General features: G+C 37.3%; 1 protein-coding gene across 9 annotated transcripts in view; it reads right to left on the reverse strand.

Annotated features, from left to right (window-relative positions):
• The window catches only part of LOC127452287 (retinoic acid receptor alpha-B), a 183,314-nt gene that overhangs the window by 90,026 nt on the left and 71,277 nt on the right, over positions 1 to 22,011 (reverse strand). For all 9 annotated transcript variants that reach the window (XM_051717653.1, XM_051717648.1, XM_051717652.1 and 6 more), the window contains one exon: positions 12,491 to 13,294. In XM_051717653.1, coding sequence (XP_051573613.1) covers positions 12,491 to 12,659 — 169 coding nt within the window. In that variant the 5' untranslated portion in view covers positions 12,660 to 13,294. The remainder of the gene's footprint in view (positions 1 to 12,490; positions 13,295 to 22,011) is intronic.

The following is a 22,011-nucleotide window of genomic DNA, read 5'->3' on the forward strand; positions in this document are numbered from 1 at the left end:
ATCCATAAGACTCCAGTGGTTAAATCTATATCTTCAGAAGCGATATGATGGGTGTGGGTGAGAAACAGATCAATATTTAAGTCCTTTTTTACTATAATTTCCACTTTCACTTTCTCATTCTTTTTTTGTTTTTGCCTTTTCTCATTCCTTGTGCATATCACCACCTACAGGGCAGGGAGGAGAATTTATAGTAAAAACTAACTTAAATATTGATCTCTTTCTCACCCACATCTATCATATCGCTTTAACCACTGGAGTCTTAGGGACAACATTTTTGCTGCCTTTATTTGCTTTTTGGAGCTTCAAATTTTTGGTACTCATTCACTTGCACTAAAATATTCTTCTAAAAATCTTTGTTTGTGTTCAGCAGAAGAAAGAAAGTCATACACATCTGGGATGGCATTAGGGTTAGTAAATGGAATTGTAATTTTTGGGTGAACTATCCTTTTAAGAGGTCCTCTTCAACCTGCATATCAGAGCAATAATTGTATGCAATTGTATTAAACAATAACCAACACAAATCAACCATTGATTTCTTAATGTAGGAAAAAGGCTGCTGTCATTTAGCCAGGAAGATATGCAGCTGAGAGAGAGAGAGAGAGCGAGAGAGAGAAGCAAGAAACTCAAGACCCAAAGGAAAGATTCTTCTGTGAAAGGCCGCCTGACCCAGGGTGATTTAAGATGCCTGCAGGCTGCATGGACGCCACCCTGTCTGCTTGGACAGGGTGCCCCCCCCCCCCCGATGCATGCCGTATGGACACTGGGATCAGTTGATACCGCCTGAGCCAACATGAGATGCGCTGCACGCGAGCAGCATATGGCTGTAAGTCTGGGCCTATGACTAATCAAATGGTAATGCCAACCAGCCTGAGGATGCACTTGTAAAACAGAGCTACTGTCTGATGATGAACAGCACTGAATAAATACAGCGGCATCACATCCCACGCTGCTCATAAGCACTTCCATTTTTACGGCTTGTAACATCTTTTCATGTTCAGTAATAAGAGGACTGCGTGGTTGAACAGATAACACAATCCCGAGTTAAAGGTAATTGCATATATCCTTGTCAGCGCTGGGAACTTATGTGTCTGAATGACGTACATTTGTGGTTGATACTAAATGGGCTTTAGGTGAATTGCCATGCTGTCAAGGAGGAGCCTAGTTGGGGTCAGGGCCTAGTAGTAGTTAGCAAACATGCTCTGACATGCTGAGACAGGCTGCTCATGTAGGTGATGCAGGTTCAAGTCTGACTCACGTCATATGACTGAATCACCCCTCTTGCCCCCTTATTTCATGTCCTCTCTTTATCAGTTGAAAGTCTTCCACTTTAATAATGATACCACTTATTTCAATTAAATGAGTAAATTAAGTTTTAGAAGTAAAAGACCCTAAACTACTGATTGGGTCAAGATAATGCCTGAAAATCTGAGCAGCGTTGAGCAATAAAATCAGATGCAAGTAAACAACATCAGCATGCATCAAATCAGACTGCTCAAATAATGATAGGCATGCTAGTGTTAGACAGGAGCAAGCTGTGACAGTGAGAATGTCATGAGCTTAGTCTGTTGCTCCGGGCATCCAGAGAAGGGCAACCATGTTAGACACACAGAAATGAGCAGTGACAATTCACCCGGTATCTTTTTATCCAGTACCCAGAATTACAGGTGAACTTGGCTACATATTTACCCTGCTGACAAGACCAGCTTAGACAGGTTTATAGTGGTTAGTGCTGGTTGGGGACCCACAACAAAAACAGCTCTTTTGAGCATGGCGAGGATGTCCAAAATCAGTTGATAACCATAATTTTATCACTGTAGATCAACTTTATTGATAATGAAAGTAGAAAGATGACAGGAAATGATGAATGGGATTGGGACATGAGTTGGATCAGATTCAAACCTGCATCTCCTGCGTGAGCACCACAGCTCAGTGTGTCTAGAGCAGGTGTTCTAAGCCACAGCTCTGACCACTGAATAGCAACTGACACAAAATGAAAAAGATTTTGGGTTTGGTTGACCATTCATTTTGCATTATGGGGTGGACATTTATCATAACCTTACTGGAGTTTCAAAATCCACAGTAATTACTAGTTGAGATCTAATTAATCCAATCTCTGCCATAAGCAACTGATGTGTGATTTAATGTAGCATTCTAATCCTCACATGCATATGAATGAACCAGTGACATAGTGGTCCTGGATTGAAGGTTAGGAGACATAAATATCACACTGACAAGCCCGCAGGCTGAACGCCCAGCCCAGGCGCGTCCCCAGGCGGAGGCGGCCACATGCAAATCCATAATTTACACGACCAGCACGGAGAAAATATCCAGTGTGACGAAGAGGAAAAACAGCAGGCCTGACAAACAATAGTGGTCTGCTCTTCATTCAGAGAAATCCTGATGACATCTGAAAGCTAAATAACACCGGCAACCCCTGCCAGATCAGACGACTGCATTTTCACACTTCCAGGAGGCCAAGCGAATCGAGGGATGCTTTGACATGAACAGGCCCATCTCCTCACACACACTGTGTGCATAGTGATTAACTGCAGCCTGACATCTATCAAAATGTGTTTCAGACAGCTGGAGTAGGATAGGCAGCTCTTGCATTGGGAATTGGCTGCAAACCACTGGATTTGAAAGCATCAAAAAGATGTACTAGATATAGTCGTAGAAGTGAAATTTAGATTTAACTTAAAGGGATAGTTCACCCAAAAATGAAAATTCTCTCATCATTTACTCACCCTCATGCCATCCCAGGTATGTATTTCTTTCTTTCTTCTGCTGAACACAAAGATTTTAGAGGAATATTTCAGCTTTGTAGGTCCTCACAATGCAACTGAATGGGTAACAAAATCAATATTTAAGTCCTTTTTTACTATAAATCTCCACTTTAACTTTTACATTCATCTTTTGTTTTTGGCAATTTGCATTCTTCGTGCAGGTTGCCACCTACTGGGCAGGGAGGAGAATTTACAGTAAAAAAGGACTTAAATATTGATCAGTTTCTTACCCACAGTATCATAACACTTCTGAAGATATGAATTTAACCACTGGAGTGTTATGGATTACGTTTATGCTGTCTTAAAGTTCCCCTAAATTTCAGGTGTCCTGGCAGAGTAACCACAGTTGTTGTTCATCATGGACATGTTCCAATGTTAACGTTTGCCAGCCAGAAAGCATCCAAATACATTTGTCCTAATTTTTAAATCATTTATGCATTGTTCAATAATGTTAAACCTAGCAAAATTAACCTAATATCAAATAAAACACGGCACCTATGGCGAAGGTTGACTTGGAATATAGCGCACAAGTCATATGGACTACTTTTATGACCTTTTAAGGGCTTGAAAGACTGCTTACTATGTACTACCTTTGTATGGAAAACGGAGTAAGAAATTATTCAAAATGTATTTTTTTGTGTTCCATTGAAAAAAAAATACAGCATGCAGGTTTGGAATAACATGAGAGTCAGTAAATGATGACAGAAGTTTCATTTTAGGCACTTTTTCAACTTTTAGGCACTGAGAGGGCAAAATTTCTTTCTGTTACTTTAGTCATGCAACCCAAGAGAGTGTCTATACACATACACAGTACTGAATGATTAAACACAGCACATCTACACTTTAAGGCTAAAGGCCACCCAAATATCAAGGGAAATTAAGTAGTATAAAAAGACACTCATGTCCGCATTTGCCAACTCTTGATGCTGTTGCTGCTTTGCTGTTACTTATGAAAAGCCAATGAGTCACAGCAGTAACAACATATTAAAAATGAATAAACTGAACCAAGGAGAGTTGTATTCATTTCCCTGCAGAGCAGAGTAAAGTTGCCCTGCTTTGAATCTTTTTCTTTCTCTTTCTGCGGGGGCCCTGGAGGGAGGGAGGCAGGGGTTGTTGGTAGTTGATGCCATCCAATCTGTGGCATTAAACTGCATTCTATATTGAACTCAAGTGGCGCTTGGGGGGCCGGGGGCAGAATAGAATTTTGAAACTGAGGAAATGGAGCTACCAAGGATTAGGGCTATATAAAAAAATAAATAAAATTAAAAATAAAAATAAAAATACAAAGCAGCAAAGATTTGTTAAAATATACATGAATGCTCAAGCAGAACACCATTAGCCTGCTCCTTGTTGAGAGAGAAAGAGTGGGTAACTGAGAATCAGAGTAAACATGGTAACGAACGTGCTTTAGAAATTCTAGAAAGCACATGTGCTGCTGCCAAGGGGTTGCACAGCATGAAGGTTACCATCTAGTAATCAATGTGGCAACAGAAACTAGTTGATTTCCAAACATATATCTTAACATCAAGTGTAATTAATTAATGTCTACATTTATCAAACAATGTGACTGATCATCTAGATCCAAACTGGTACGACACTGTTATTACCATTAGAGTCAGTAAGGAATCCGTTTGCTCTGAATGAAGAGCAGACCAGGAGGTTAGAAATATAATAAGACACCCTAATCCTTCAAGATGTCCCTCAAACTAAGTCCATCTGTTATTTATACACAAAGAACAGCTCTGTGAAAAGGCACAAAATTCTGAGCAGGCTTCAGTTGTGGATGAATATATTGTGTGTCATTTTTTTAAAATCTCTTTTTATTGTAGCTACTCCAGAGCCATGTGCATATTGCATGCACAGTTTTTGCAGCACAGTATGCTGTATTGCAAAAAAACACAAATTTTCCTATGATATCTTTCTGAGATTTTGTAGAGTCTGACAGAGCTCGGAACACAAGAGTTTTAAAGGGATAGTTCAGCATTTTATTTTATTTTTGTATGATAAAATCACTTAACCTTTTCAGTGTAAAGTTATAGCTATTTTACAACATTGTTGCCATGACAATGTACTGTCAACAAACCATAAACTCTAAAATGACTGTAAAAATGGCAATTTAACTTTACAGCTCAAATAATACAAGTTTTAACAGAAAAATTAATGTAAATGCTTTTTATAAAATTATTCATTATAAATTTCTGCCTTTAAACCCTCAAACAATTGGCCCCTTTCACTTCTATTGTAAATGCCTCACTGTAACCTTGATTTTTGCTTTTAAGAAAAGGAGGGACCAGTCAAAAGTATTTTTTGTGGTAATCAACTTAATGCCACAAATGTTGTCAGTAGAGCTTAACTTGTATTGAACCCGGAATATTCCTTTAAGGTAGCCCAGCCTATAAACTTGTGTTGGGTATCACCAGCCACCTTTCGATATGATATGTGTCGCAATACATATGTAACGATTCATATAGTCGCATTACATGATGATTTCATAATTGGATTATAATTGAAAATGTGCCAAACGTGTGAGAAAGTCCCAGTGTGTCACAGAGAGAAACTTGCTCAGTTTCAATCACTTTTATGCATCAAAGAAGCATCTCAACTGTACTGAGAAATGCCGGTCTCAGAGTTTGTGATTATTTAGACGACCTGCTTCTTCATTGTTTTTGTTGTTGTTGGTTTTTTTCATCCCCTTTTCTCCCCAATTTTGGAAAGCCCAATTCCCACTACTTATTAGGTCCTCGTGGTGGTGCGGTTACTCACCTCAATCCGGAGGACAAGTCTCAGTTGCCTCTGCTTCTGAGACCGTCAATACGCGCATCTTATCACGTGGCTCGCTGTGCATGACATTGAGAGCGAGAACCCCTAATCGAGACCACAAGGAGGTTACCCCATGTGACTTTACCCTCCCTAGCAACCAGGCCAATTTGGTTGCTTAGGAGACCTGGCTGGAGTCACTCAGCACACCCTGGATTTGAACTGTGTGTGTGTGTGTGTGTGTGTGTGTGTGTGTGTGTGTGTGTGTGTGTGTGCAAAGGATTAAGTATATACATTTTAAATGATAACACCTGATAAAGTGCTTTCTGTCTTAACAGTCATATTTAATATTATCCGTAAATAATTTAAGGTTGCGTGATATTGCGCGCATTCTCAAAGTTTATAAGTCAAGCTACAATTAAATGATCTAGCTAGCTTGTGTAATTTCAGAGAGACGACAGGTAAATGGAGTGGAATAGAAAAATTAACCCAAAATCTTTACTTTTACAAGACTTTATTAAATAACACACATTCATTTCACACTTCCATTCTGGTAATATCGTTTAAAATTATTTTTTTAATTATTTTTTTTAATATGTTCGTAATAAAATATAATTTTAACCAAAATGTCATTCATGCAGTGATGAATCTTGGTAATATCACTGCATAATTCATAGTTTCTTTCAGGGTTAAATAAAAGCAAAGTCTATAATAAACTTTGTGGAACAGTGTTAGACTCTCGTGTTCAATCATTAGTAGGAGAACACAGGTCCACCTTCCCACTGCTTTTCTTGAAACTACCCTGAAACACTTGTATATCATCCTAACTAAGAAGACCAAAGGAGGTAGAAGTCTGTTAGATCTACATAACTCCAGCGAGCCTAAATCTAATCACAGTGCCTTCCAGCTGCTGGAATTCTGTGCCTGCCAGTTGACACTTCATTACAGCACAGCAAGTGACAAGGAGCACCCTGGGGATTCCTTCTAGCGCCTGTTCAAGTAAGAAGCAACTGAGTTAGGAGAGCTCTACAATAACAGGCTCCTCCATATCCATCCATATTCTATATCTCACCACATATGGAATGAAAACTCAACACTTTCAGAGAAGATAAATATATGCTCCCCACCCCATCGATCTCTTGGACCTCATTTGGACCTCATGCAGATACACAGCCCACAGCAAAACCAACAGAAACTTATTTGGGCTTTGCAGTGATACAGTCTCCTTGACTAATAGGCTTAACTGAAGCAATCCCAAGCAAACTTTTGCATCATCCTCTGGAAGCAAAATAATAATGTTCCCACAACACCCTCAGACTCCTTTCTTCACATAGGGCATCAAAATTTTGCTGTGCGCCTTTTCTCACTTGACAGCTTGCAGAGTCTTTCCGCGAGTCAGCAGGGGGTGTGTAATAATTAGCCCCCGTGAGCGTCAGAGAGTTGTTTGTCATATAGCACTATGCAGAGAGGCACATTAGGAGCTCTGGGCCCAGGAGGGAGTTGCCGCTGACTGACTGTCAAAGCTTCCCTGCCGATGGCGCTTGGCGGCAGCCACTGCAGCAGTAGCTGTCTCAAGATGCGCTCCCTCCCACGGAGTCAAAACATTATGTACTGTCATTTCAAGTGTGCACAGTGGACAGGAATGTCTTCTTAGATCACAAAAAAAAACAAACAAAAAAAAACACAATGTTGATGTTATCTAAAATTTTCTAACGTTTCCTCTGCAGGTTTGATTGGAAAGCTAGTATTCAAGACATGGGCTTGATTCAAGGCATTGTGGTTTACATTTCTAGCACAGAAAGGGACAACTAAAAATTGCCCTTCTGTCTAATGTACTCATATATGATAAGGGCTGTCTGATATACTGATATGTCTGCTGGTTATTTAAAATAAAGCAACATTTTGGGTGAATATGTGAATATTATGATGATTTAATTGCACTTTTATTTGGCTATTCAAATAAGTTTCACACAGACTGTAATTTGACTAGATTTGCACCCTTAACTTGTCTCATGATCCGCGAGTATGATAGCGCTCAAACATATATTTTAATAGTTTATCTGATTTAAATTTAAATTTAGTAACAAAAATGCCGTAAGAGCATTTGAGTAGGTACGTTTGATTCATTTCCGTGAATCAGTTAAAACTGTCCATATTAATGAACTGACTAAAAAATCTGATTCAACTATTTGTTAGCGTTGTCACTAAAATATGTTCACTCAAAAATGTTTTTGCAAAATATATGTAGGTAAATATTGCTGTTTACTATTATATATTGCTATACTGGTGCATATACACTGTAAACCCTAATAAGTTGGCAGAACTCAAAAAATTTGAGGCAATCAGTTACATAATTCTATTTAGTTAATAAATTCTAAAAAGTTTAAGTTAACAGAACATTCGGATTTTTATTTTGTACTACATGTGCATGTTAATTGCTCTTAACTTGAAATATTGAGTAAGCTAACTCATAAATTTTTAATAGCAATTACCTTTAAATTTAACTCTTTGCCTGAACTTAAGATAACCATGTAAGCTCAACCTAAATACTTCACGTAGAGGGAACCTAACTAGCTAAGACTAGCTGGAACTAGCTAGTACAGTGAATGACAGCATGTCAAATGCATGCTTATTGGAATCACTATGCTTTGATTAGCATAGCAATTGCTTTATGAGTTAAGCGTTATACTGTAGAACAATCTGAAATTGTACCTGTCCGCATCCTAAGCTCAAGCTCCACTATCCACCATAATGGTAACCCCCAAAACTCCAGAATAACAGAAACTCTTCTAAATAACACAAAACATTAAACACTAACAAGTCTCTCCCTTTACATTAACCTAGCACAAAGACACTTAATATATAACATTTAATTTTAACATTTACTCTCCCTGTTGAGTTTCATGCAAAGCATGCAGGGAAAATGCCCAGTTTCAGTTAAATTTAAGTTCCAAATGTAAAGTTAATTAAAATCAAAACAATAAAACAATTCAGGTTACTTAAAAGGTGTAAGTTTTGTGAACTCAAAGAAAAAAAAAAAGAGAAAGTTCTAAATACTCATCAAGGTTAATTTATTTGAACTAATTTGTATAATTTAATTTTTCCCTACTCAAAACAATTAATTATTTTGAGCATTAGTGTTTATAATGTATAAAAATAATTTAAAAAATTCATCCCTGTGTTCTTTTAGTGAAAAGCAGAGTGGGAAACTTGCCTTGGTTACTTTTAACTATATTTGAACTGTTTTAGTTCTTACATTAAACATTTTGAATCTACTGGACAAATATGGTTATAAAAATAAAACATAAAAATAACCATTAGAGAACGTTCTGTATAATTTCTTATTAGGTTGTCAGACAAAAACCTCCCTGCAACATTCTAGGAGCGTTGGTTTACAGTTAAAAAAAAATACAATCTAAAAACAACCAAACGGGAACCATACGCTAACATAAGGCAAACATTCGGTGTTTGCAGGGATGGGTTGCTGTTTGGCATTGGATGGTTCTTCTAATAAAAAAATAAAATAAAAACAATTTAAGCCATTCAGAGCAAATACATAAATATTGATACAGGTCTATATAGAACATTATCAAACGGCTGCCAAATATCAAGCTATAATTTGTTTGGTTATATCACCCAGTCCCAGTAATGGTCATTTTACAGCAGCTATGATGAAGCCATGCTGATGATGAAACCGTCTATTATACTGTGCTTTTATGTTTTGTTCAGTAATCATCAAGTACTTGCAGGCAAGTATTCATGCACAAACAGATACGCAAACACACACAGTTCACATAAGGACGCCCATAACCCTAGGCACAGTGGGCAGCATGGCATCTCAGTTTTGCATGAAAACATTCCAGTGGTTTTTGCACCTCAAGTGCAGAACAGGCTTAACAACAGATACAAAACATAGGATGATTAAAACCAATGAGATCTGACACACTGAAGCAATGGGCCTCGAGAAACAGCAGGAATCATGTGCATAGGTTGTGATTAAACTAAATTCATGTTAGTTACATCAGCCAGATCTGTGGATTTGATCATCACAACCAACAAACTACCAAAACCTCAAGAAAGAGAGAGAGAGAGAGAGAGAGAGCGAGAGAGAGAGAGAGACTTTATAGCATATTGATCACAAGCATACCTCATATACATTTATAGATCTATGAAAACACAAGCCATTCTGCAAGATGAAACAGGACATTTCAAAGATATAAAGAGCTAACTTAGAACAAAGCCATAAAGCCTAGATGCTCTAAGGATTTTAAATGTTCCCATAGTGGTTGTTGAAAAATTGTAGCTAGGCTTCAACATTCCACTTAACAGTATTTAATCAAGGGTCTCCTAAGGCCACAATCTTAATATGGTCAGAGGGTGATTTGTAAAGTATACACAGCAATAGCAATCACCAAATTTGCAAAGTTAGATTTACATTGCTTAACTTCACTGTAGCGAGCATAACTGCAAAAGACCATCCATGGCTATTAATGACTATCTACTAAAATCTCCTCTTCCTCCAGGAACACCTAAAAGGAATATTTCTGGTTCAGTACCATAAACTCTGGTGCATTTGGGGGCTGCCACCTGCAATTTTTCACAAATTTAAATTTAAAAGTCACCATTCACAAATACTGATGTGGACTAATTGCAAAAAAATGGTCTCATTTTTCAGAGAAACACCCAAATAATAAAAAAAAAGATTATTAGATTTAATTATTAGAAGCTCAATCTAGGTGTCATTAGAAAGCTGAGATCCTCCCCTTTACGATGATATAAAACATTTTATCATTCATAGTCGAAAACATATTTTTCTGATGATTTGTTTTGCATGTTTTTCCTTCTGGATGGCATATTTTGTTCTAGACATCTAAGATCTCACTTGGATTATTCAGCCAAGCAAGCTCACAGACAAGTAAATGATGGCTAAATTTTTTGAGAATCTCCTACGGTAAAAGCATATATAAAGTTTTTAGCTATTTGGGGCTTACAGCAACAGTTATAAGAGCATAAAAGAGACATCTGTATTTGATGACTTACAGAAATCATATTTCATTTTGTGATTCTTTTGAAAATCTTTCGAACTGTGGTATTAGGGCAACAAAAAAAAAAAACTGTACAGTCACATTCCTGAGAGCGAGAGCTTTCATTTGATATATGACTTGTCCATTTATGTGCTATGTGAAGGACTTTTATTTTTATATATTTTTTTTTTTATTTATTTTTTTTTTTACATTTTTAACGCACGTTTTGAGGCCTTATTAAGTTATTTTAATTAACATAAATGCAGAAGTGATGGATATCTCTGAAAGTTCAGATTCTAGGAATTCAAATGATACCTCATATGCCTGACATGTATACAGAGACTTTAACGTTTTAAGCGCAAACTTTTTTCGCAATATAGCGCCCTCCTTTGGACCCACCGGTTAAGCTATATCGACAGCATAATATTGATTTCCACAAAAATAAATTTTGACTCATCCCTCCTTTTCTTTAAAAAAAGCAAAAATCTGGCTTCCAGTGAGGCACTTACAAAGAAAGTGAATGGGGCCAATCGGTAAACGTTAAAATACACAATGTTTCAAAACTATAGCCACAAGATGTAAACAATATGTGTGTTAACATGATTTTAGTGTGATAAAATTGCTTACTAACCTTTTCTGTGTAAAGTTATAGCCAACATGACGATGTAATGTCAACAAACTCTAAAACCCTAAAATGACTAAAGCAAGTTTTTTTTTCACTATGATAAAATGATTTAAGAAAGTTTATAGCTTAAATAATATGCAAGTTTTAATAGAAGAATTAATGTAAGCTTCACATATCTGCCTTTAAAAATTGGCCCCATTCACTTCCACTGTAAATGCCTCACTGAAACCCAGATTTTTGCTTGCTTACAGAAAAGGAGGGACAATTCAAAATTATTTTTGTGGTAATCAACATGTGCTGTCAATTGAGCTTAACTTGTACCAAACCCAGAATATTCCTTTAATCTTAAAGCTGAAGTGTATACTGTATTTTGAAATTTTTTAAAATACTTTATTTTTTATCCCAGGTTAATATGCAGATATATGATCTAATGGTCAAATGTAGGTATATTGCACTTAAAAAGTGCAAACATTGTGGCACTTTAAAACATAATGAACACATTTCCATACATAATCTTACACCGATTGTGTTTAGTATGCTGACAAAGTGTGTGATCACTGGTCATGTTATCGCATTAAACAGTTTATCAAAGTAAGAAAAAGAAATATCGGCACACATTTTTTTAATTTATTTTTTTGCACATCACACCATTCCGTGTTGCATGTAAACACATTTACCGCCGTTCTTGCAGCTTAACCAACGTGTGCAAGCATTGTGCACTTTACTTTTTACGTTTTGACATCAAAAGCAGAGAATAATCAGATGATTTCAAATCTCATGTAAATGTGGTTCTTGTGTTGTTGGATTTTTTAATAAGCCGATTTTTGCTCATTATCAGCGTATTGGTGTGTATGTATACACAGTTTACACACTGAGTGTTCTGTTTGTTTGAGCATCCTGACCAGCTCAACACAGCAATGCTGGCTCAGCCAATAGCGTGAGTTTGGGGCGGGTCTATCATTTTGTCCGACCAGTGGGAGACGTGAAGGGTGAGTGTTTCGGGAAACTTGTTTGAAAAACAATTATTTTATATATCATTATTTTCGCAAATCCGTTTGGTGACGCTAGTGGCACAGAAACTACACACTTCACCTTTAAGGTTTAACTGTGCTGCAACTGTCCTGCATGATTAGCCCTTGGTAAAGTGTTTTAGTGTGTAGTTTTTAAGCATGCTTTGTAATAGCATACTTAACATAACCACCATGGTTGCACTGTTCTTACATTCCAAAAATCATCTACTACAGCAGCAAACTGCTGATGCATACTTCGCACCATACATACAGGAAATAAAGGAAACTCACTTGCAGGAGATGGAGTGCTGTATCCACTGACAGGAAGTCCTGAAAGGGCTGGAGGTGAGAGCCCCCCTAGCATATGAGGGAAGAAGTAAGGGTAGTGGTGCATGGGGAAGCCCCCGAGAGGGCTACCCAACCCTCCAGGGCTTGGACAGGGGTTGCCGTTGCCAGACATGGAACGCTCAGACACAAAACTGTGTCCCAAACCTCTGTGCAGGCTATCCGTGGTGTCAGAAATCTACTTTCCCATCATGAGCTACTTTGGTAATCCAACTAGTAGGTTTTTGTATGTGATTGTCTGTGTGGGCACTTGCTATTGTGTGTGTGTGTGTGTGTGTGTGTGTGTGTCTGTCTGTAAGAAAGGTGGAATAGGTTAATAATTGGCAATCTTGGGTGTGTTTGAGTGGTTATGATGCCATTCGATCAGAGTGAGTGCTCACAGGTGTACAAGTCTTTGTTTTGGTGTTATGTAACTCCCTGGATGCAATACTAAAGTTCTCTTGCAATAAAAGAGTGAGGCAGTAAATTCCAGCACTGTTTGTCTGTATGTCCTACTGTGAAGGCTGGTAATGGTAGCTGGATGGCTCTGTTAAGGCTGGGTTAGAACTCGAGAGGATTGGAGGGCCCGTTATACAGCAGTCGCAATCTGAATCTTCAGGAGCTGACTCAAATCCACCAGGTTTTAGGAGGACCAGTTAGGACAAACTGATGCATGAGGAAATGAGAAGTGGTGCTCCAGAGGTCACAAAATGCTCTTGGGTCAAACCTGTCAGTGTCAGTCCAACACAGTGAATTTTTTTTTTTTTTGACCTAGGAAAAAGGGTGGAGAGGAAGAGAGAGGGATATATTTTATAGTTGTCAGGTACAAATGAACAAATTTGTTTGCATGTATGCATTTTAAGTATATTACATGTAGTGACAGGCCGATTAACCATGTGAATTTCACCAAACACTATTTGGTTCCTTAGAGACCTGGCACTTGTATCTATCACAAAGAGATCTACAAAATGCCCAGACAGTGTAACATTTTCAAAATATTTTTCAAGACAATTAGAAAATAATAAAATAAAATATATTTTGATGTATTCAAAGATCAAAGAGAAAATGCAACATATCAGGACAAATCTAGAACAGGATTCATTACTTTCACACTGAAATTTCATAAGATGCAACTGGCTGTTCAACACATATTGAGCTCCATATAACACATAATGAAAAGTATTTCTCAGGCACTTATTGAGTCTAAATAGATGCACAACTTACATAATTTCAGTAGTACCCAAATGACAATAGTCATATCATACTGTTCATGTGTTGGACTTGCTATAGTTAACTCCCACATTGTTTCTTCATCAAATAGCAATGTCAAATGTAAATGAAGCCAATCACTGAAACAACAGCACCTCCTTGAGTATCAAATACCATGTATAATATGCATGTACATGCATATGGGATACTGATATATATATATATATATATAGTGTATATACAGTGCTGTGCAAAAGTCTTTTCACAAAAACATTTGTCTTAAGATGGTTATTTATATCTTTAGCTTTAGTGTGTCAATAGGAAATATTAATGTTAGACACCCAAACATTCCTTTTGCAAATAGAATAGAAGAACAGGGAGCCCTGCAACAGATGTCATGGCCCCCACAGAGCCCCCCACTGAACACAGAGTCAGTCTGGGATTACATGAAGAGACAGAAGTAACTGAGACAGCCTAAATAAATAAAAGAACTGTGGTGAATTCTCCAAGAAGTGTGGAATATCCTATCTGCCAACAACCAAGAAAAAGTCCAGGTGTAAGTAGGAGAATTGATGCTGTTTTGAAGGCAAAAGTGTCCACACCGAATATTGATTTAGCTCTTTTTCTGTTTACTGGATTTGTATGATGTTAATTGATTAATGAAATTGTATGTCATTATTTTTTTTAAGAAATCCTCACTTTGAAAGTTTTTCACAAGTGCCTAAAACTTTTGCACAGTACTGTGTGTGTGTTACACACTGGTTACACACTTCAGTTGTGTGGGCACAACTCCAAAAAATACATGAAGTACAAGGGTAGGAATGAGGTCCCCGGTAACTAAAGACCGGAGGTATGTGTTTAAGGGTTAATTGATTGATATTTTGCCATTTTGAGATTGGTAGATATTGGTTCATAAGTGTGTCAGCTTGGCTTATTAACACAAATGTTAGCACTCCCTTATGTCAAATCTAAAATATGCCAAAATCAATTGTCAATTGGATAATACACAATATCTGTTTCCAATATTTTTTGAGTAAATACAACGTAAAATATACAAACTAATTGGCCACATCTTTTGTGAAACTTAAGTTACTCAATATTAACATTGTTTATAGAGCTGTTGCATGAAAGCAATATCACAACCACTCAGCACAGCTGACAGCATGGCTGCGAGTGTGACATTGCTTTTACAAAACAGTTTAATAAGCAAAAAGTTCATATAAAGTAACTTACATTTTATGCACAATTATGCCAACGCAGTATCAACTGCAAAGACTGGCAGCTGTGAATAAAGACAAGCGGAATGATACAAACAGTGAAGCATCCCAGTGCTGTTATAGCAAATATCAGCACTCTTAAAATCAGATTAGAGTATTGGAATTAACTTGTATAAATATATATCAGCTATCTGCCAACTTGCTCTCTCTAAATATCGGAATTGGCATTGACCATTATATTATTTGACCATTATTTCAAGTGTTTAGCAAAGACGTGATGCTAAAATATGGTCTGCAGTCCGAATGTTTACTGCATTCTTACAGTTTTGCTGACAGACATCAATACATCTGGAACAGCTCACAATACATCTAGAATTTGACACCATGCCTCTCAGTTGAAGTTAAGTGTAAATACACTGTCGAGTTAAAGTAAGAAAGAGGGGAAGACTACAATTTTAACACTCAGTGGTTGTTCTGAAGCCCTGAACCCAGCTTGACAGCGTGGGAAAATGCTGCCAAGGTCTTCCCCAGTGAGCTTGTTAACTGTTGAGTTCCCTCAGGAGCACAGAGCAGGATCTTCACACAGACCGTCTGTCAGAAACCCTCATTAACACTATCTATCTGAGCATAACCTGGAAATGTGAGCACACGAGCTATGAGAGAATGAGAAAAATACTGTTTGAAGGACCAGTGATGAGAAAAGAACTGTCTATCTGCAATCAGTCGGTCTGTCTGCAAGCCTGTCATGCCTTTTCTCAATTCCACCACCCATCTACCCCCTGCTACAAAGAGCAGCGTGTACTAGAGAGCGGTACAGCTCGCGGTGGAGGAAAACACCATTCCAGTGTGGATGAGAGGCGTAAATGTATAAAAAACAACCCATTATTCAACGAAAACATATTAACGTGGACATGGCTTTAAGAAAAGATATTCGGTAACACTTTACAATAAGGTTCCATTTGTTAATATTAGTTAATGACATTAGTTAACATGAACTAACAATGAACAATACTTATAAACAATTTATATCTTAGTTTATGTTCATTTCAACATATAGTAATACATTTTTTAAAACAAAAGTTGTATATATTAACATTAGTTAATGCACTATGAACTAACATTGAACAATTGTATTTTTATTAACAAACATTAAAGCAAAGTTATGTAATTTCTGAGCCACTAGTGCCACCAAATGGATTTGCAAAAATAAACACTGTTTTCAAAACAGCTTTCAGAATACGCGGGAATATGTCTTCAGAAAGCTGATTTGAAAACAAAGTTTATTTCTGCTGTTGGTCAAAGACATAGTCCCACCCCCCAGCTCACACCACTGGTTAAGTAACATTGTTTGGGCGGGTCTAAGCAGGTCTCTTAAAAAAAACCCAGGAATTTTCATAGTGCCACAGAAACACAGTGTTTACAGTTTGAGAAAATTAACCTATGATTGGCAAACTAAAAGTTGTAATTTAAAGTAATTTAATGCAGAAAAAGTTACATACTTTAGCTTTAACAAAGATTAATAAATGCAGTAAAAAAAAAAAAAAAATGTTCACTGGAAGTTCATGAAACCTAATGCATCTACTAATGTTAATGAATGTAACCTTGTTTTAAAGTGTTACCAGATATTCAAGCGAAAGTCGTTATTCTGAAACCACCATGGTTACTAAACAGAAATATAGGATTCTTCTGTTAGAAGTCTAGGAAGTTTCTGCAATACGGCCCCAGCATCCAAAACACAATATGTGCTGGTGACCAGAAATTCTGGTCTTTTAAACAGAGTCCTTACGTTCACTGGCCCATTTATATTATTGTTTCTCTATCTTTCATCTTTTTGCTCGACTCTACCCATTTATTCTCCAGCCTACTCAACATATACTCAAATATAATTCAAATTTGCTTCCATATGGAATATGGATTATGAATTTCCCTGAAGGCATGCAAAGAATCATGGTGGTACCGCTCGAGATAGAGCTCGAAGCAGTAACGTATGCGAGAGAGAAAGAGGGAGAAAAAGGCAGCGAGAGGGAGAGATCAAAGTGGAAAAAGAGCAAGTGAAGACACCTTATTGTGCTGCACACAGCTCTCAAATCTCACTCATATTATTAAACACCATACTAAGTAGGTTAATCCCCACAGGTCCCCTTTACATAGCAATGAACTCACTAATTCAAACTAATTCAATGTCAGAGAGTGTGTGAGAATGTGTGATAAAGAGAGATTAGAGGACCCAGTGTGTGTGTGTGTGTGTATGTGTGAGAGAGAGAAAGACAGGGAGAAGAATAAAGACAGAAAAAAAAAAAGAAAAAAAAAAGACAGAGACACAAAGACAAGAGGAGCTATACATCTGATTGAAAAGTTTTGGTACACCAACAATATATTCAATGAAATCATACTGTTGTACTTGAAATTAGAAATTGATAATTAACAAGTCATAGCTTTCACCCCAGTCTCCTCTCTAACTATATCGACAATACCAGTGGTTCTAATCTGGTTTTGCCTCAAGACCCCGAGTTTACATTAGACATCAACTGGTGACCCAACACAGTAACAAAATTGTTTAGCGAACAAAATTAAACAAAAATGTATTTAAAGTCTAATGTGTTATGAAATATAATCATTTCAATTTCATTTCAAAAGAACGATATTGTAAAGAAGCTGGCTACCACCCCTGGAGTTCGCTAGTTCGCTAGTTCGAATCCCAGGGCTGGCTGAGTGACTCCAGCCAGGTCTCCTAAGCAACCAAATTGGCCCGGTTGCTAGGGAGGGTAGAGTCACATGGGGTAACCTCCTCGTCATCGCTACAATGTGGTTCGTTCTCGGTGGGGCGCGTGGTGAGTTGAGTGTGGATGCCTCCACACGCGCTATGTCTCCGTGGCAATGCACTCATCAAGCCACATGATAAGATGCGCGGGTTGACGATCTCAGACGCGGAAGCAACTGGGATTCGTCCTCCGCCAACTGGACTGAGGCGACCATGAGGACTTAAAAGCACATTGGGAATTGGCCATTCCAAATTGGGAGAAAAAAAAAAAACTATATTAATGGCAATTTACTATTGCTAGGAACTGCATAGGTCCCAAAAATGCAAAATTATTAACATGACATAGGCTGAATAGGAAAACTGACAATTTTGTAAAATGCACAGCTTAAAGAGCACCTATTATGGTTTTTCAAATATTACCTTTCATGTAGTGTGTTATATAGCTGTCTGTGAATGTAAAAAAGTCTGCAAAGTTTCAAAAATCAAAGTGCATGACAAATGGATTTATTGACTCCCAAAAGAAAGAACCGATTCTGAACACCTGAAACGAGTCGTTAGTAATTCCAAACTTACTTCCTGTACTAACCTACATAATTTGGTAACAAAAAACCCGCCTCTGGTCTTCATTGGCTGCTCGCGAACAGCTTTGACCCGCCCTCAAACACTACACTAAGTGGTAGACCAATCACAACAGACTGGGACATCTGACCAATCAGAGCAGAGTAGGTAAAGGTAATGCTACAGTTTAAATTATGAGCAAATTAAAGTGTTTTTTGACCTTGGATGCATGTAAATCTATTGTATGAGACGTTTGAAACACAATTAGGCACATTTAAAAACCATAATAGGTGCTCTTTAACTTTTAGACCATTGAGTTTGATTTTAATCACAGCCTTTTACGTTAACAACAAAGTATATTGAGTGCTTTCTCCTTCTCTTTAAAAGTTAATAAGCCTATTTATTTTTTCATCATAACTATACAGAATTAAATGGTTAGTTGCATTTTATTATTTGCAATCAGCATTATTACCCCCTCCATCAGAATAGACCTGTCATCCATTTTTGTGTCCTATATGAATATACAGTGCACAATAAAACATAGGCATAGCACAAATACTAGCAGCATTTTTCATACAGACATTTAAATGCATATTTATATAATAACACACACAGTTAGAAACAAAACACCTGTCAGCTGAGGTGACAAACATAATCGTAGGTGCTTATGTTTGCTAAAAGTGGATGAGGGACACACACAACAATAAAAGCATGTGTGGTTGAAAGCACACACAACTTCACATGTAAATCAAATACGCAAGACTGCAGAAGGTGCATAGATCAGCAAAAACACTGACGTACACACATTCACAATGTTTCATACCAAAACATTAGAACCTTTCTCAGTCACATACTCACACATTATATACATTCATAATACATAATAACATAATGTGATGTGTGTAATTAGTCCGATGTTTAAACACTTTCTTCTATCACAATTTAATGTGTAGAGTCAACTATAAGTAAGCCACTCATAAGTTGATTTTCCCGAAAGGTGTAAACACTGTGGCTCTATCAAACCCTTGCTGTTTGCTTGAGCATCCTAACCAGCCTGACACACCAACAATGGCTCAACCAATTGTGTGAGTTTGGGGTGGGACTATCTGTTTGTCCAGCCAATGGCTGATGGGGGGATGGCGTGGCAAACCTGTTTAAAATGTCATTATTTTTGCAATTCCATTTGGTGATGCTAATGGCACAGAAATTACACACTTCACCTTTAAGTTTAATATGGTGTGAATAGTCTGTATGCCAAAACTATCTCATAAGTTAATGCAGTTAGATCAATCTCTGACTCAAACAAAACCAGCAAGCATGCCCGTAGCATATACTGTCAGTTGGCAACAATGCTTTTAATGTATCACTGACAAAATAATAAAAAAACAAATTGTACATTTGTGTTAACAGTGTCATGTATAACTTTTAAAAAAATGAACTAGGAGCCCATGTTGACAATGTTCACTAGACAAAACTGTCTGGACCTGCCAAAGTTCTTAGAGATAATATCTTGTCTGACTGTTTGAATAAACTTTACTATAAAAGGTACCCAATTAATTTGCCATTACTTATAACAAAACCACACTTTATCCATTTCACAGACATGATCGGTTTAATCATACCTGATTTGTGTATTCTGCATTGACCTCAAAATTTGCAGTGTTGCTAAAATATGATGGAAGGGATATTTAAAAATGAAAGGTTTTTGTCATTTTTCTTTAGTTTATTCATGCACACACAAGAATAATGTTTAGTAATTATCTGGAACATACTGCAAACTGAACTTTTCAGGCTTAAATTCAAGTACACACTACTGATAAACTATACTCCACTATAAATTAAAAAATCTATTTAAAGACATACATTTACTACTTTAGGTGCCCTGGGTAAAAGACATGACAACCTCTCACATATAGGATAGAAATGTTTCATTTAGAAGTTTTCTTGTAGCTCAACTGGTACAGAATGTTGCTAGCAACACCAATATCATGGGTTTGATTCCCAAAAAATGCAAGTACTGCTAAAATTTATAAGTTGAATGCACTGTCAGTTGCTTTGGATAGAAGAGTTTGCAAAATGTTTTGCATTTAGAAAGCTATATCTCTGCCATCAGAACTAATTAGTAAGTAATAACAAAGTCTTTCTAGCAAGTCAGTCCACTAGCGGCCATCTTTGGAATGCTCCCGGGAAGCTATTTCCAGTCATGAAAGTACAGCTCCAATCTACTTGAATGGGGGAACACAGAAATCTCAAAAATGGTTGGTAAATATTACGATCAAAGAACATATTTCAAATCGGCAGTAAAATCTGACATCACTGGTATCATAAATTGTACTTTTTTACCTCAGATATTGCAAAAAAATGCAATTTTCCCAGCTTGTATAGCTAATACAAACGGTTTGTAAATATTGCAATCAAAGAACATGTTTCAAATCGGCAGTAAAATCTGACAACACTAGGATAATAAATTGTACTTCTTTACCTCAGATATTGCTAAAAAATAATATTTTCCCAGCTTGTATAGCTAATATGCATGCGTGTTCTCGAGTTGATTGACAGGCTATGTCTGTATCTAAAAGGTGATTGGCTCTTTTACGTATAAGGCGGGACTTCCTTTCTACATCTGTTGACCGTTGGGTGTTCCAGTTCCATTAATTTTAATAGAAGTGGCTCATCTCTGCTACATAGTCTCTGGTAATTATCAATCTTACTAATATGGACATAATGAATGTATGAACACTGACATGAATTTTGTATTTACATTTTGTTTAATACGCACATACTGACTCAGTCCTCACAAAGTCCTCAAAATTTCTCATGCATGCTCTTCAACAGATCATCTCTGTCCTTTCATATTCTGCCCTTATGAATATTTAAGTACTTGCCTAAACCAGCAGTGTGTGTAACCTGTGTGTGGGTGTGTGTACATATTCAGGCCGAAAATGTGTTGTAAGACTGCAGTGGACAGTACACATTGTGTTTTATGTATGTGCTTGACAACAAGCTTGCATGCTGGGTGCTTGTTTCTTGTACCATGGAGACACACTATTTTTGAACGACAACAGGGGATAAAAATGGCATATCTTAAGGGCGATGATGAGGCTTTGCGTGCATGGCTGTGTGTGTGTGTGTGTTTGTGTGTGTGTGTGTGTGTGTGTGTGAGTGAGAGAGAGAGAGAGAAGAACTGGTGGACTGGGGGAAATATGTAATAATAAAAGGTCTAGGTTCATGACCCAAGATTCAGGAACCTTGACCTTTGCTATTTCAGCATAATTGGGAGAGACATGTGGACTTACTCTAGGAGCACATGCGCGCACACACACACACACCTCAGTCTTTTCCTTTCACTTTCCATAGTTGCCCGTGGCATTGGTCCATGTCTCACATATTTGCACTAATGACTTGAATGTCACAGCCAGTAAAACCTTGAGACCAGCATTCAGCAGCAGTGGTGTGCATGTGTTGGGGTAGACTGCAACTGCCAACAGCATTTATTGTACATTACCTTGCCAAACTATAACCCAGCAACACTTAATCATTAAAAATACATGCAACCTGCAAAGTGAATCAGAAGCAGTAACAGTTTGCAGCTCTTTCTGGATTTTATTTCAAAATAACCAATAAATATGGGCAAAATGGCCTATTAGGGATTTTAATTTAGGCATTATAATGTTCACAAATCTTTCTGCTGATTGGATCTCTTTCTCCCAAGCTCTGTGCAACCCATTACATCGATGCAGTAA

The sequence above is a fragment of the Myxocyprinus asiaticus genome, chromosome 14 (genome assembly GCF_019703515.2).
Source record: "Myxocyprinus asiaticus isolate MX2 ecotype Aquarium Trade chromosome 14, UBuf_Myxa_2, whole genome shotgun sequence".
Lineage (NCBI taxonomy): Eukaryota > Metazoa > Chordata > Actinopteri > Cypriniformes > Catostomidae > Myxocyprinus > Myxocyprinus asiaticus.